The sequence below is a fragment of the Nothobranchius furzeri genome, chromosome 3 (assembly GCF_043380555.1).
Source record: "Nothobranchius furzeri strain GRZ-AD chromosome 3, NfurGRZ-RIMD1, whole genome shotgun sequence".
NCBI lineage: Eukaryota > Metazoa > Chordata > Actinopteri > Cyprinodontiformes > Nothobranchiidae > Nothobranchius > Nothobranchius furzeri.
Window position 1 is genome coordinate 48,229,528 of NC_091743.1, and position 17,260 is coordinate 48,246,787.

General features: G+C 42.0%; 1 protein-coding gene across 2 annotated transcripts; it reads left to right on the forward strand.

Annotated features, from left to right (window-relative positions):
- Nucleotides 1-83: 83 nt before the first annotated feature.
- Nucleotides 84-8,273, forward strand: si:dkey-197j19.6 (uncharacterized). Of its 2 annotated transcripts, XM_054749239.2 has the most exons (8): nucleotides 84-408; nucleotides 4,558-5,039; nucleotides 5,118-5,193; nucleotides 5,266-5,338; nucleotides 5,416-5,482; nucleotides 6,942-7,095; nucleotides 7,176-7,390; nucleotides 7,469-8,273. In XM_054749239.2, the coding sequence occupies exons 4-8, from the start codon at nucleotides 5,271-5,273 to the stop codon at nucleotides 7,604-7,606; spliced, it is 642 nt and encodes a 213-aa protein (XP_054605214.2). In that variant the 5' UTR covers nucleotides 84-408; nucleotides 4,558-5,039; nucleotides 5,118-5,193; nucleotides 5,266-5,270; the 3' UTR covers nucleotides 7,607-8,273. The 2 variants fall into 2 exon arrangements, with proteins under 2 accessions (XP_054605214.2, XP_054605216.2); XM_054749241.2 differs by lacking the exon at nucleotides 84-408 and having other exon boundaries at nucleotides 3,768-5,039.
- Nucleotides 8,274-17,260: the final 8,987 nt, after the last annotated feature.

A 17,260-nucleotide genomic window follows, 5' to 3' on the forward strand; every position in this document is an offset into this window, starting at 1 on the left:
ATAAAGAAGTAATATACCGGTACATAGATTTTTCCATAACAGCTGCTTTTGGAGTGTTGGAGCTCTGCTCTGTAAGAACACACGTCCTATTCTTCTGTAACTATGGTTTCTATCTGCTGTTTTAAAAGAGCTCCCAGTACAGTGTAACTAATTTGCTTACTGTAAGCTACACTCCTTGCACAGAGTCGCAGAATTTGCATGAGCACATGATGCACTGGAAATTCTGCCATTCAAACCATGAGGATTAGGGAGGACTCAATGGACACATTTAGGAAAGTCATGACAATCAGCTCCAAGCACATAGGCGAGGAAGCAATGGCGTCCAGTTCTTCTGGTCAGATAATGAGCGATCTCCTGACACTACGTGAGAAGAAAATCCTCCTGAATCTGCTGGAGCCTGACTGTAAGGTCAGTCTTGTTCTTACCTGTATGAAGGCATGGGTAGGAAAATGTATTTATGATGATGTAGAAACATTTAAGAGAAATAAACTGGATGCCTACTGATGCCACATTAATGAAAAAGTAAGGTGTCTTTCTGTGATGTAGAGGATGTGCACTCGATGAAAGGGCTATCTGTTTAGCCCACAGCCTTGTTACTAGGTTACATGCTGCTGTATAAATGTACAGTTTAATAAAACATCATTAAAGAGTTTTGTTTGAAACAAAAGGTAGGAGATTAATGTCTAAATGGGGCAAAAGGGTACTGCAGTAGAGGATGATAGCAGGCCCGGATGGGAAAGGGTCATTTTAACCCTCTCAGGCTCAAAATAAGTTTTGATAAAAGGACGAACAACCAAGTCCTTCAGGGGTACTTCTGAGTTAAAAAATGCTCATGAAATACGTATGTGGAGTATCCAGGTAGGTAGGTTTTAATGTTGTAAATCTGCAACGCCGGCCTCCAGAGGGTTATTCCAGCACATAAAATGCAAAATAAATAGGGGAAAACATCTGTTATATAACTGCTGGTATCAGGTCATTTTTACAGCTCCATAAATCAACACAGTGCTCATTTACAGCTGCAACAGCAACTTTGGAAAACAAATTAGCTTAAAACATTTTTTTCGTGTCTCTTAACATTCTGACATGGTATAACTATGGGTAGGAGATGATTGTGGAGATTTAAAAAATATGGAAAAAAATGAATAAAGTGGTTCTTGCTTATTTTTCTAAAAACCTCCACCAATAACACATTTTGGATCGAAAGCAACTTTTGGACCATCTGGTTGTTGGTCTCGCCAAACCGCCACACTTCTGCACTTTCTTGGATCCTTTACTCATAACGCAATCCTGTATTTGGCAACAGGACACCGCTGGTGTGAGAGTTTCTCTGCTCAATAACATCAGAGAAGGAGAAACAGCCGGCTGCTACCACTTCAACTTAAGCACAAACTACCAGAGTCCCAAAAAGAAAAACACCATTTGAAGTCACGAACATTAAGAGACGTTTTGACCTAGAAAACGACAACAGCTGTTTAGCACTATCTCGTTTCCTACTGAAATGCGTGTTTCCAGTTCCGGCAGAAGCGTCTCAGGGAAGATACCCGCGGGGAGGAGTAAGCCTAGTTTATGCGTATGGGTCGACGCTGAGACATGCAACTCCATTATGCGAGGCTTCCCCAGCAGGCTCGCAAGGATGGACTAAGTCAAACCCACTTTTCTAAACATCCATCGAACGAGAGGGAGAGTGCAAGCTTGTGATTGGTCAAGACGCCGCTTTCGTCAACAGCACCGCCATTGCACCCTTAAAAACATAAAGAAAGCCGAAGATATCTAGTGGCAGACATGGAGCAGCTTGATGAATACCTCACAGAAAAACAAATTTGACCGTGTTAAAAAGTCTCTGAAACACAAAGACAAAATATACAAAATTGTAAATGTAATATTTTGGACCGGATACATGACAGAATACCCCAGAACAACACTACTGTACGCCCTCTGTTGTCTTGGCGGGGAATAACTTTGTAGCACCACCCAGGAGACGGAGAAGTCCGAGAGTAAAATGTCTGTCAATGTGTCTCTCACTTGTGGAGCTGATGCAGAAGCATAAACTTGGCTTTATGTGACCGTGTTTGGGTTCAATAGAAATCGATTCAGTTCAAGTAGATGCCTACAGTGCAAACTTTCTGTCATGCCCCCCTCTTTGTGATGGAATGGGACATTGGGTGAACTGAAATAGAAAAATATACACTCACTGGCCACTACATTGGGTACACTTATCCAACTGCTTGTTAACATCCATGGCAACTCAGTGCATTTAGGAGTGTTGACGTGGACAAGACTATTCGCTGCAGTTCAAACTGAACTTCAGAACGAGGCAGAAAGGTGATTTAAGTGACTTTGAACGTGGCATGGATGTTGGTGCCAGACTGGCTGGTCTGAGTATTTCAGAAACTGCTGATCTTCTGGGACTGTCACAGACAACCATTTCTAGGGTTTACAGAGAATGGTCGGTCCGAAAAGGGGAAAACATCCGGTGAGCGACATTTCTGTGGGAGAAAATGCCTTGTTGATGCCAGAGGTCGGAGGAGAATGGCCAGACTGGTTCAAGCTGATAGGAGGCAACAGTAACTCATATTACCACTTGTTACAGCCAAGGTATGCAGAAGAGCAACCTTGAATGCACATCACGTCGAACCTTAAGGCAGATGGGCTACAGCAGCAGAAGACCACACCAGGTGCCTCTCCTGTCACCTAAGAACAGGAAACTGATGCTACAATTCGCAGGCTCACCAAAATTGAATAATAGAAGATTGGAAAAAAGTTGCCTGGTCTGATGAGTCTCTGTTTCCAATACAGCACCTTTGGGATATGGTGGGAGATTTGCATCATGGATGTGCAGCTGACAAATCTGGAGCTACTGCATGACACTTTCATGTCAATATAGACCAAAACTTCTGAGGAATGTTTCCAGTACCTTGTTGAATCTATGCCACGAAGGACTAAAGCAGTTCTGAAGGCAAAAACGGGTCCAACCCGGTACTAGCAAGGTGTACTCAATAAAACGGCCAGTAAGTGTACACCTCAGATCAGTGTTTATAATATGATTATGTCAGCTTCAGTGAATTGGAGCCAATGATTCCACCAACACATAGAAGAGAGAAAATAAAAGTTTCTTTACTACAGGAAAAAAAAACACTTGGTTTGAAATGGCTTGGATTATTTGACTCAACAAAGCAAACTTGACTTCATGTGGCTTGATTAAAAAAAAGCAGACTTGACTTCATAAAACAAAGCCTCAAAGTATCTTAACCCTAAAATAAAACAAAGTAGGCATTACATACGGTGTACTATCTACCTAAAAACAACACGAGCAATGAGATGTGTAAAAACGTGCAAACAAATGTGTCTTTAGCTTTGCTTTAAAACCATCAATGCCTGCCTGACGTCCAGAGACAAGCTGTTCCAAAGAGCAGGTGCATGCGAAGAAAATGTTCTCCCACCAACTGTCTTCTCTCGGAACAGCCAGAAGTCCAGTGCCTTGAGATCTTAAAACTCGACTATGTACATACGGTTTTACCAACTTATTTAAATATGTAGGTGCAGTAGCGTTTACTGCTTTATATGTTAAAACCACCACATTAAAATTGATTATTGCCCAGACAGGAAGCCAGTGAAGTGAGTACAACACAGGTGTAATCTGTGGGACTTTCCTGGCTCCCGTATATGAATCGCACAGATGCATTCTGCAAACTTTGGACACTTTAGTCAAACTGAACGAAAGAGCCTTGGAATAGGTTAGTGTCTTGGCTGCATGAGGATTGTGGATAATATGGCACCAGAGCTGTGGCTGCAGGAAACTTTTATCTTGTGACTTTTATATGGACTTCCAGGGTGTGTCATAGAGACCCCCAATTTGGGAACCACTGATATACACAATGATGTCACGGGGCCTTTTCTTACCAGCAGAAGTCCCAAAATGTGCCCTTTAGTTTAGTTCAAGTGCAACTTATTGACACAGCAACTCTAATGGTACCATCTAGAAAAAAATAGTTTTTTTAAGCCAGGCCAGGATGAATGGTTATGGAACTTCACCATTAAGAATCAACAAATTGTTTTTTTTTTCCCAGTTAGTAGCTGAAAGAGCTGAATGATCCAAATGATCAAAATAAAAGCTTGAAGCTCTCATTTGAACAGTCATAAGAAATGATTCATTTTAATTCGCAGCCATTAAGTGTTTCAGTTCTCCTTCCAAATACCACGTTAACTAAAGTGGATTATTCATCAGATCATAAAATAAGTGCACCAGAATTCTGAAACTGCTGTGTGCTGCTCTGAAACTTAACCAAGGGTGCCTCCAAGGTTTTTCTCTCAGAAGATGGTTCTAAAAAAATTAATACAAATAAAAACAATAACCTAGAGCTATAAATGTCTACAGCCAGACATGGATTCAGGTCTACCCAGAGAGGAGCTGAAACAAAGACACTAATTAAATCACAAAAAATAGTTAGTGAAACTTCCCCTTTGCTTTAAATCTTATAACTGACTTTAATAAATGATTTTTACTAATAATAGTTTTTGTTATTTCAATGTTTTAATAACTTTACTTCTGTGTTTTAGTTAATCAAAACAACAGTAGCTCAGATCCTCCAGGCCAAAGAAATGGAGGGTGAGAGTCCAAGCTGGCACCTTTTGGACTGCGGCGTGCTGTGCCTCACTGAGAACGTGTCTGTGAACTCCTACTTCCTGCGTCTGTACTGCATCATGGTAAGAGGAACCATGAACCCTGTCACTCCGCCCACTCAGATCACCAAACACTCTGAAACAAGTACAGTGAGAGCTCCTTTTGTCCTCTTTACTTTGAGTGTGAAGAACGTTTTGCACATTTCTGACATTTTGACGTTTGCTGTTTTCTCTTATTGGTTTAATTGAACCCCCAACTTGATCTGTGCACCCATGCACAAAGAAATAGATATTTACAATAACTTTCAAGTCAATTCTTCCTCCAAACACAGCGGTCCAAGTTACGGTGGGAGCAGGAGTTATATGTTCCACTAAAGTACAATGCAATTTGTGCTTACTTCCACACCTTTCCAGCAGAAGTAAGTCACCTTGGTAAGTATTAATGTGTTCCCAATAAATGTGGGTTGCCTGCAGAAAGATTTGATTTGTTTCTTCAGAGCCACTACGTAGGAATCAACTTTGCAAACAAAGCAGAGGCAGAGGAATTTCATTTGGCTGTTGAAAATGTTCATGGTAAGAATACCAGAAAGTAAAATGTATTACAGTATTTAAGAATGGACTTGTTATTTTAATGCTTGTCTGCAGAAAAGATGACTGCCATGATCCATGCCATGAAGAAGGAAGTGAAAACGCCATCGATAAGTCCATTTAATTTAGAGTAATAAAAAATAACATTTGTGTATTTTAAAGAAAAAAACTGAGCAAATAATTGAACAAAATGTATATTTTTTACAGAAAAGCATTGGATGAAAATCCCCAAGAGGAGCCAACATCCCCCGCACCCACTTTAAACACAAATACTGTACGTCTGCTCACTCACAGAAGTGAAAAATACACAGGGACAAAGAAAGTATGTGGCAGCCACCAACTGTGCAAGTTGTCTCGCTTAAAAATATAAGAGGTCTGTTATTTTCATAGGTATGTTACAACAGTCAGAGACAGAATGTAAATCACATCGTAGCCTTGGTTGGCCATAACAGAGGTCAAATGTTTCCTGTAGGTCTTCACCAGGTTTGCGTGCACACTGTAGCTGGTATTTCGGCCTATTCTTCCATTCAGATCTTTTCTAGACCTTTGATGTTTTGGGATGTCGCTGGGCAACATGCACCCTCCATAGATTCTCAGTTGAATTGAAGTTTGGAGACTGGTTCGGCCCCTCCAGAACCTTGACATGCTTTTTACGTAGCCACTTCTTCGTTGCCCGTGCTGTTTGTTTGAGATGGTCATCATGCTGGACAATCCAGCCATGTTTAATCTTCAATGCTCTCACTAAAGAAAACAGGGATTTGCCCAAAATCTCAAGAAACATGGTCCCATTCATCTTTTCCTAAATAAAGCACAGTCGTCCTGTCCCCTTTCCATAAAAAACAACCCCAAAGCTTATTGCTTCCACCCCCATGCTTCACAGTGGGTATGGTGTTCTCTTGGGATACGACTCAGCATACTCCTCCCTTCAAAACACGCCAAGTGACGTTTATACCAAAGAGTTCTATTTTGGTCTCATCTGATTACATGACGTACTCCCAATTCTCTTCTGGATCATCCAGATGGTCTCTGGCAAACTTTAGGCCGGCATAGACTTGTACTGGCTTAAGCAGGGAGACCTTTCAAGAGCTGCAGGATTTCTCTCCATGCCAGCATAATGTGTTACTAATGGTAACCTTGTTACTGTGGTCCCAGTGCTCTTCAGGTCATTGGCCAGTTCCCCCATGTAGTTCTGTGCTGTTTCCTCACCATTCTCAAGATCATTTGTACTTCATGAGGAGAGATTTGCATGGAGCCTCAGGTCGAGAGAGATTGTCAATTATCATGTATTTATTCTATTTTCTGATAATAGCTTTTACAGATGATCTCTTTTGACCAAACCGTTTGCCTGTTGTAGATGGACTCATCCTAGTCTTGTGCAGGTGCACAGCCTTGTCCCTGGTGTCCTTACAGGCCTTGGTCTTGGTTATGGTAGAGGTTGGAATCTCATTGTCTGAAGGTGTGGACATGTGCCTTTTATACAGGTGTTTGTACAGTTAGGAGCTAAATACTTATTTTCTGCACCAAATAAGTTATTTAAAAATTCTACAAAGTGATTTCCTGGATTTTTTTTTATTTTCTGTCTCTCACGGTTTACGTGTACCCATGAAGAAAATTACAGACCTCTTTCACCTTTTTAAGTGGGGCAACTTGCACAATCAGTTTGCCCCACAGTACAAGTCTGAGTTCCATTTGCATTTTGTTTTCACAGTTAAAATCTCCTATGTTGCTTGTAGTTTTCAGATCTGGACCCAGCTTTGAGCAGCTTGTTGATGAAGGTAAAACTTAGTAAGGAAGACATAAAAAACAAAGATGTCAGCGAGGTTGTTGACTACATCATCAGCCACGTTGGAGGATTAAAAGCTGTGCAAACAGAGTTAAAGATGAATGGTACTTAACACAAAGGGATTTTCAGTGCATGCTAATGTAACTAATGAGGTAGTTATCTAATTGAGAGACTTCTCTGATAGGTGCAATGTCTAAGACATTACCGAGAACTGCAGGGGCGTCCTTCCCAGCTGCTTTGCTGAAAGGTCCTTTACCACCGGTCCCTTTATCTCAAAGCAGCACCAACTCTCAGCATATGCCTCAACATTCGGCTGCACAAAATACGAGTCAGTTCCTGTCTTCTCTCCCAACTTCTCCCACAGCAGGAAGAGTGAGAAGGAGCGCGAGTTGCGTAGAGGTAAGAGGACCAGATTTCTGAGGACATGTTTTCTAGAGAATGTTGAGCAGTATTTGTTTTCTGTCTTGGTGCTGTTAGGTGGGCTCCCCAGCATCAGCGCAAGGAGGTGATGTCTTTCTGGCTGCACTCAGAGAAGTGTTCAAACAAAAGAAGATTCTCCAGCAAAACACAAGTGAATCTCTGGATGAAGCTGGTGCACAATCTAATTCTAAGTGACCTTAAGCACCTTAAAAAGCCTAAATATGGAGAAAAACAACTCATCTAATAAAGGTTTTCAGTCCTGATATTCTTCATAAGGCAATTGATTAGGCAGTCTCAGGCCTTCTGAGATCAAATTTGAATGAATGATAATGAAAACTAGAAGTTTAGATCTGATGATCTTTAAAGCCCCAATGTGTAAATTATATTTGCATCTACAGTAGCCCACACGCATCAAAATGGCTATGTGAAAACACCACACACGTAGCCTGGTAAGCCATCCTATTATGAGAACGTAAAGTCTGGCCATGGAGCATTGATGGCTCTCAGTTGTGGTGCGGGATCTCTGGATGTATTTCAAACTGTCCCCACATGCTATTGCATAACAAACAATATGGATGTAAGAAATATTGATATAGCAATATATCGTAATGTTTTTTCCTGCAACATTATATCGATATTCAAAGCTGTGTATCGAAATTTTGGAAGAATTTACATGGAAACTTTTTTTTTTCTTTTGGTGCAATTCAAACGCTGACCGCTAGTTGGCAGCAGTGTGCAATGGGTTTTGTTTCCACCACTGAAATGTAAATCCCTCTGTTACGGTTAGGATACCTCATATTAAACATGTTACATATTAGTTTGGACTGTTGAATTTTCCTGCAATAAATTCAGTCTAACAAAATCGCTAATATCGTCTGACTGAATGTATCACAATATATCGTGATATATTGTATTGTCTGCTCTGTATCGTGATATGTATCGTATCGCCAAAATTTCTAGCCTGGCCTGCAAGACATGTCCTCTGTTCTACACATCGACATTAATATATGGACAATGGGTTTCCAAAGGCTCCAATAACAAGTTTTTGTGCTAAAATGGGAGGTGGCCACCACCGCCATTTTGACCGTGTCACAGGTTCCGTCAAGCCCAGACAATTCCAAAAAAGGGAAGAGAGGAGGAGCTGAGGGTGGGGCTGTAAGGCTGGGATCAACTGACGACACCTGGTCGAACTAGCTACAAGCTAACCTGAAGCCACAGTGGATGAGAAGGACATCAGGAGCTGCTCTTCCATGCATGGAGTTGAAAAAGAAGGGGAAAAGGTCTTTCCACCTCAGTCCGCCCCAACCGAACCAGGAGACACGGACGTCAGGGAGGCCAAGGTTGTCTCAGAGGGTCTCTGCAGCTCTCTGAGCACCACGCCTCACTCAGCTGTCACCGATGATCCAAATGGCTATGGAGAAAAAAATAACAGGTTTGGCCTAACTGTTTAAAGTACAAAACCATACATGAAGTGGTCAAGACAGGAACTTACACTTGCTGCGTTGTGTAGCTGATGTTGGAGACACACAGGCTGCCATGGTGACCTTTTAACAGATCTAAGAAAAAAATGTAATAAAAGAATGAAACTTAAAAACTCCCAGACCTCATTTCATGATTGCTAATCAGCTATGGCTGATTTATTGTTTGGATCACAGTGAGTTACACTAATTCTAATATATTTTTATTTCTATTACACATACATACTTTTAAACTGTTATTTTCACATGACTGTTATCAGGCTGTCTTGTTCTGGTTCTCATGATGATAATTCTGTTTCTTCCAGTAAGTTATCTTGTGCTTACTTCATCTGTATAATGTCTCTTTACTTTTGGTGAATTGTAATGAGTACAGAATAAAGGCTAGTTGGCTGTACAAGATGCAAACAAGTATTATGTTTTGGAAATATATGAAATGTATTTAGCCTGCTAATTTAGCTCAAATACTAGTAACTACCGTATTTTCCGGGCTGTAAATCGCACTTTTTTTCAAAGTCTGTCCGGTCTTGCTACTCCGGAGCGACTTATATAACAAAATATGTAGGCTACACCGCGCTGCTGCGACCCAGGAATGAGCTCTCCTTGCCCGCCGGGAGGGTTTGAATCACTGCCATCCTCTGCTGGAAACCGTGGTGCGCTGCTGCGCCCGCGTTGTTTATTCTGTTATTGTTACCAGTGCTTGTCTTGCAATGTGAAACGCTTGGTCTCAGTAAGAAAAATAATAAAATGTCCCCCCAAAATACGACTTATATGTTTTTTTCTTCTTCATTATACATTTAATGGCTGGTGCCACTCAGGAGCGACTTATAGTCCAGAAAATACGGTATTGAAAACTTGCTCAAAGCAAAATATATTTTCATTACGGAAATAAATTATAAACTTACCGATTTAATACTTTTTTAATCAAGGTACTTTTCACGAAAAAGCGCCGCAAACCTCCACCTAAACTTCGTGTGAGCTTCAGGTCGATGGGTGTTCCACAGTTAGCTCCGGTTGGGTTGAAGCTAGGTAGCTACATCCGTTAGCTTAGCTGCCACCTCCGCGTTAGCTTTGGGTTAGCTTCAGGTTAGCTTGTAGCTAGTTCGACCGGGTGTCGTCAGCTGATCCCAGCCTTACAGCCCCACCCTCAGCTCCACCTCTCTTCCCTTTTATGGAATTGTCTGGGCTTGACGGAACCTGTGACACGGTCAAAATGGTGGTGGTGGCCACCTCCCATTTGGCCTCAAAAACTTGATATTGGAGCCTATGGAAAGGAGATGTCCAGTATATTAATGTCGATGGTTCCAATTCGCCGCTGATTCTACCCTTTCATCCCATTCCACATTTTGTGAACTTGACATATTAGCCCGAAGGCAGTGCAGACCTAAGTGAACCACGTCTCTCAAACTTTGCATTTAGGTAGGGAATTGAGCTGCAGTATTTCTGCGGTCAGGTCTTTCTACGAGTCCGAGAGCTCCACGAGCGGTCAGCCCCGTCCGAGAGCTCCACGAGCGGTCAACCCCGTCCGAGAGCTCCAAGAGCGGTCAGCCCGCGCAGCAGCTAGTAGGTGCCGCATCGGTCAGACATGCACCGGGCTGACCGCCAGGGAGAACCGGGTGGAAGAATGGAACACAGAAGTGTCCCTCCAAGAGCTCCGTCATATTTCAACCCATTTTTATGTTAAACGCACTGGGTTTTACCCTTGTACCCATTGACATATGCCCTATTAATTATTTTACCGTATTTTACATCTAAATTTCATGGTTAAACAGTGCATGCTGCATGTTAAAATCATAGTTAGCTAGCTACTTCGATTAACTCAGCTAGTTTAAAGGCGGCAGTGACCTAAAATACATACATATAATTTAACTTACCAAAAAAAATGAAGTGGAGACTCCTTGGACGCTCTATTAATGCAATTAATGCCACAGCAAGTCCTTTTGTCCAACAATTGCACCAATAATATCCAAAACAGAATACACAAACAGAGGGACTCAAAATCCCAAAACAGTTTCCAGGCCAGACCGAGGCTCTACTGAGGCCTTTCCACGGAGCTAGCTCTGTGGTCACGTGGGTCTGAGGCGGCGGTCATGTGGGTCGGATGCTCATTAATTATACAGAATTTTAGGCTTTTAATACACTTAAACAGAAGAGTGAGAAAAAAATTCACCCCCCTCAGAGTTGTCATGAGTATAAACTAGATAATTTAAACAAAAAACATGTTCTGGTACCAGGCTGTAAACATGTTTATTTCTGCTGTGAAATTGGTATTTTTAACATGGGAGTCAATGAGGATTTGCTCGCTTGGTAAATGGTAAATGGCCTGTATTTGATATAGCGACTTCTAGAGTCATGAAACCCCTCAAGGCGCTTTACAACACAATCAGTCATTCACCCATTCACACACACATTCACACACTGGTGGGGATGAGCTACAATGTAGCCACAGCTGCCCTGGGGCGCACTGACAAAGGCAAGGCTGCCGAGCACTGGCGCCACCGGTCCCTCCGACCACCACCAGCTTCTGACACCAGCCCCCAGCGGATGAGGGTGGAACTGCAATTTTTGGTACTTCCGGGTTGAGACCATTTTCTGAGCCGCATTGTGGGGGCTTGGTTCTACACAGCGAACTAGTCTGGTTACTTACAGGCAGAAAGGCTCTTGAGGGGCGGGACTAGCCAGCTCAAAAATATCCAATCAGAAAAAAGGCGGAAATGCTGACTGTGCCGCACAACGCAGTAGTTTTTTAACTGCAGTCAAAAATGGCGTCTGGCGACGGTGCAAACCTACTTTTTTTTAGAAGAAAGGCTTTAAGATGCATTTTTTTTGTTGTGGTTTTAAATACATGTCCAAGTCATTCAGAACAGAGGGAAGAATCGCAGCGAACTCCGCTTCAGACAACATCTTCGTTGTTTATGAGAAACTGAGCCTCATGGTGTGTGATGTCCGCGATGATGCAATTTTTTAGCTGTAGTCAAGAACGACATCTGGCGAAGGCGCAAACATCTGTCTTTAAAAGAAAGGCTTTTAGTGTATCTACTTGTTGTGGTTTTAAAGACATATTCAAGTCATTCAGCACAGAGGAAAACACTGCAGTGAACTCCACTTCAGATGCCATCTTTGTTGTTAATGAGAAACTCAACGTTGCGGTGTGTGTCGTACGCTGCTCAGTGCTGAGTAGCTCGGGTAGAATTCTCAGGGGGTGGGGTTATTTGAATAGGAGAGTTCCCAGACCCAATGCTTCCCATGAGGATGTTATCGCATCTGAAAACAGACTGCATAAATGCGCCCCACCAAAAACACCAGCTAAACAGATAGACAGAAGAGACCTTGTGCACAAAAAAATGCAAATTTCTGGCTTGAAACAGATGAAAGTAAAGCTAATTTGCTGCTAGAAAACAGGTGAATAGCAGCGCATCTGATTTTGTTTCTAAATTTGCATATATTTATATAATTGGAGTTTTTGGGGTAGCAATGCAGTCTCTAAATAAGGCTAAATAATAAATAATAACAGTAATTAGTGAACGACCACGACTTCACTGAAATCGCAGCCAGCTACTTTCCCTAAACACCAAGCCCCCACAATGCCGCTCTAAAAATGGTCCCATCCCGGAAGTAAGAAAAATTGCAGTTCCACCCTCATCCGCTGGGGGCTGGTGCCAGAAGCGAGCAAATCCTCATTGACTCCCATGTTAAAAATGCCGATTTCACAGCAGAAATAAACATGTTTACAGCCTGGTACCAAAACATGTTTTTTGTCTAAATTATCTAGTTTATACTCATGACAACTCTGAGGGGGGTGAATTTTTTTCTCACTCTTCTGTTTAAGTGTATTGAAAGCCTAAAATTCTGTATAATTAATGAGCATCCGACACACGTGACCGCCGCCTCAGACCCACGTGACCACAGAGCTAGCTCCGTGGAAAGGCCTCAGTACAGCCTCGGTCTGGCTTGGAAACTGCTCCGGCATTTTGAGTCTCTGTGTTTGTGTATTCTTCTTTGGATATTATTGGTGCAATTGTTGGACAAAATGACTTGCAGTGGTATTAATTGCACTAATAGAGCGTCCAAGGAGTCTCCACTTCATTTTTTTCGGTAAGTTAAAATCTATATTCGTATTTATGTCACTGCCACCTTTAAACTAGCTGAGTTTACCGAAGTAGCTAGCTAACTATCAGTTTAACATGTAGCATGTACTGTTTAACTATGAAATTTAAATGTAAAATACGGTAAAATAATTAATAGGGCATATTTAGATGGGTAATAGGGTAAAACCCAGTGCATTTAAGATAAAAATGGGTTGAAATATGACGGAGCGCTAAGAGGGAGACTTCTGTGTCCAATCTTCCATCCGGTAATCCCCAGCGGTCAGGCCGGGCAGCCTGACCGATCCGGCGCCTACTTGCTGCGCGGTCTGACCGCTCGTGGAGTTTTTCATGTCTGACTTTAACCGCATCTAATACTGTATTACGGCGTGAGCGCAACAGCGACAACTTAATATCGATGTGTAAGCAGCCTGAGTGGTAGGGTGTTTTCATCTGAACCCTTAAAACCTCCAGCAGGCTATGCTGCACTATTGACGTGTTAGCGCGCGGCGCTAACAACTTAGCAACGTGACATGTCTCTGAGAAAGCGTAAAACACGGACGCTTCTTCTGAAGTGGAAAATAACACTTCTTCTTAAGCAGAGCAGGATGTCGCCTCGGCTCGTTCACGGCCGAGCCGGACTGAGCTCGATAACATTGACCAAGCACAGCCACTGGGTCGTTGTAGCTGCCACCAGGCCTGCTGAAGGAACTCCAGCGGGTTTCATCAGACTCGTAAACTTTCTTGTTTTTGCTGGGGATTTCTGTATTTTACCGCTCCCTCCTGCAGTCTTCCCCTATTAAAATTTAAAATGTGTAACTTTATGTATTGTGATGAATGACTAATATTCATGTAAAACTAAAACGTTAGGCATTTAGGGGGAAAAAACAAAATAATAAACATTATACAGATGTCAAATAAATCAAACTGTAATTAAACTATATATTTTCAAAGTCATATAGACAGCATGATGGTTTGTGTGATCCGCGCGGTTTCACTTACACCCCTTTAATGATCAGGCTGTTTTTTATTATTTTTATCAGCTGATAGCAGTTAAAATTATGGTAAAAAATACTTTTATCTGTTTTTGATAACTTAATGCCCAGGAAGAGCATCTTCCTGGGCATTAAATATAACCCAAATGTTTTATTATGAGCAGATCTGATGAAGGTGTAGACAAGCAGTCTACAAAGTAAAACTTGTTTAGAGTCCAAACTCTTACTAAAGCTTTTGAAAAGAAAAAATGGTTGAATTTTGAGAAATATCCACAACAGGGGAGCGAGACCTCTGAAAAATGTAAATTTTCTCTGAATTCATAGAATAATGTGAAGATTCTGGGAAAAGTTGGGATTCTGAGATTAAAACGTAAATCTTTCTTATCATAATTCTGGCAGTTTTTGTGTCCTTCTGCTGTGGAAAGTCGTGCAACATGAAGATACTGAGAAGATGCTTACAACCTGTATTTTTATTCCATCCATAAATAAAATCATGAGCTATTTTTTTAATCCAAATTTGATCCAAAGGGCCATCGTTGGTTCCAGACCCGTTCTAGAACATTCCTCTAATCTTAAAGTCATCATCAGTTTCTTCCTTTTAACAAATATTTATTTGTTCAAATATTTAATATTTCTAACTGGAATATTTGTTCCTCCCTCTCCCACTGCAGTTAGTCCTGTCCTGCAACCCTGTTTTTGCAGCTTAGTGAAGCCAACCATCACTAACCTGGGGGTGGTTTTGGACCCAGAGATGCGGATGGACTCCCACATTAGCCAGGTGGTTAGATCCTGCTTTTCCCGGCTTTGCCAGCTACCAAAGATGAAGTCCATCCTGAAAGACGTGTCATATTTTCTCCCCAAGCCGGACCTGACCGTCATGTATCGGTCCAAAATAGTGTGATGATATTGTGTTTTTTGTACATAACAGACTTTTTAACAGACAAATTTGTCGCATTCTCCTACACCTCTTCACGGGCTCGCCACAGTAAATATTCTATTTGGCGAGAGATAAACTTTATTGTATTTATCCTAGTGAATCTATAATTAAACGGGTAAACTAGTAGCACCACATCCAACATCAAAGAAAGTAAAATGTTACTATCAGGAGAGGGAGAATGTTTAAGTGGTTAGCAGCAGTGTGCTAGTCGATGGCCCCCTCCATGAGGCCACCACAGCTCAGCAGAACGTCGTTGTAGCTTCTTCTGGGGAGAAAAACACTTTGAGAAAAAATAAAGTTAAATAAAGTTAAAGTATTTACAGTCTATGCTAAACACCTGTAAAGGACCCTGTATTATAACAACAAAGCACATTCAAGACACTCGGGGGAATAGTGCTAGTGATTCATACAATATCATTGGCAAAATGAAGAATGTCAGTGTCACGGTCCGTGGTGAGCCTCCTGCATTCACCCTGTATTTTCTGAGCATTGTTTTCAGGTGGGCGTGTCTGAGAGTCTCCTGCTGCAGCCAATCCAGTCATTACGGCCCAGGGGATTTAAGGAGCAGTGTGGCACTTCACTTCGCCGGATGATTACTCTATCTTGGGTTTCTCTTTCATACTCCACCACCTCCATAACCAGCTTGGACTCCTGCACACCAGATCATGCCGTCTCCTCCCCTGGCCGCTCGCTCTCAGCCGCTCACCTGCCTCCACCAAACCGCTGCTCCTACCTACTCTCTGGACCAACAGTCCCATCACCTTCTGGAGCTTTCCTGCTCACCCGGACCTGACCAGTCCCTCCGGAAGTTCTCACCACTACTGCAATCAAGTTCCATCCTGAAATCTTGCTGCCAGCCTGCCCGTCGTCTGTTCCCCTCATTGCTCTTCAGTATATAATAAAGGCGTTTTACTTACTTACCGGTTCCTGTGTGGTGATTCTGCATGTCGTGGGTCAAAAGACTGCCGCCCGCCATGATAGTCAGTGGCAGATAATGGCTTATTTAGAGGCTACACTGCTGCCACAATGACTCCCATTATGGATATACGCTGATCGTAGAAGGATATTTCTCTGACTCCAAATAACACCGAAATTCTCTGGGTGAGTAAATTAACTTATTGCATATTAGAAATAAGGTCCAGGTAGTCAAAAAACTTTAATTACCATTTTAAAACAATACAACGTGTTTGTCACGCCCCTTTTAGTCAAGTTCGTACTAGTTAGCACAGTTGTGTACACCTTCATAGTTGTGCAAATACTCTGATATGTACAGTTTGAATCCCTTTTCTCGTTTGCTTTGTGGAGCAAAAGAAAAAGTGTCAACAATTTGATGAACGTCATCGACAGAAATTTTTGGCAAATTCCCAAGGGATCTGAAAAAGTACAGTTCACTGCATGCACCGTCCATGTTGACACTGTCAAGGGGACAGGAAGTACCACGGCTCTCCAGAGTTCGTAATAGCGTTTGCTATCGTGCGCAGGGTCCATTTGATAGTAAACAAGTGAAAATATGCCTTTAAATACATCATATCAGCTCTTCATCAAAGAGAGATGCAAATTTTTGAAAAAGAAAAAAAGATTTACACAAAATATGTTCTAAAAAGACTAGCCAATGTGTTTACTCATGGGAGAAATAACAGTTATGCTTACACCATATCTGTGGATAATTCAAAACTAGACTGACTCATATAAGCAGATTCCATTATCCTTTTGCAACTTTGCCTCAAAAGGCAGTGAACAGTGTTATCCTTTATCTGTCCATGTCCACCCAAACTTTACTTTGACACTTTGGTAAAAAATGCTCACATATAAATGTACTCTAAAAGGCTGAGATTCGGTACATTTTATCTACTTCAATTTGTGGGCATGGATGGTGACCATGGATGTAATTTGCGGGAGGCAAGAGGGACATGCCCCCCCCCCCCCCCCCCCAAGTAAATTATTGTGCCCTGTACTTTCTACTGTCCAAAAACAACATTACGTTTTATTAGACAGACATTAGTTGAGCACTAGGACCAAGCGGAAAACAACTGCTTGTGTTGATGTCAGTTTCTATTTCGAACCATCCATTAGCTCATCTATTGGCTCTGCTGATACTTGCTAACGTGTGATTGGCCGTTCCTGCCACCTAGGTACTTGACAGCTCTGCATTCCTGACATTGTATAAAAGAGCCTAGGTTGTAGTTTTATACATATTTTTGTATACTTACCGTAACCCCCCCCCCCCCACACACACACACACACACACACACACACACACCACCACCCGGTCCTCACGCCGGTTGTGTCCCCCCCACTTCTAAAGTCAAAAATACGTCCGTGAAGGTGACAGAATGCCCCAAGTGGTGCTCGCTGCA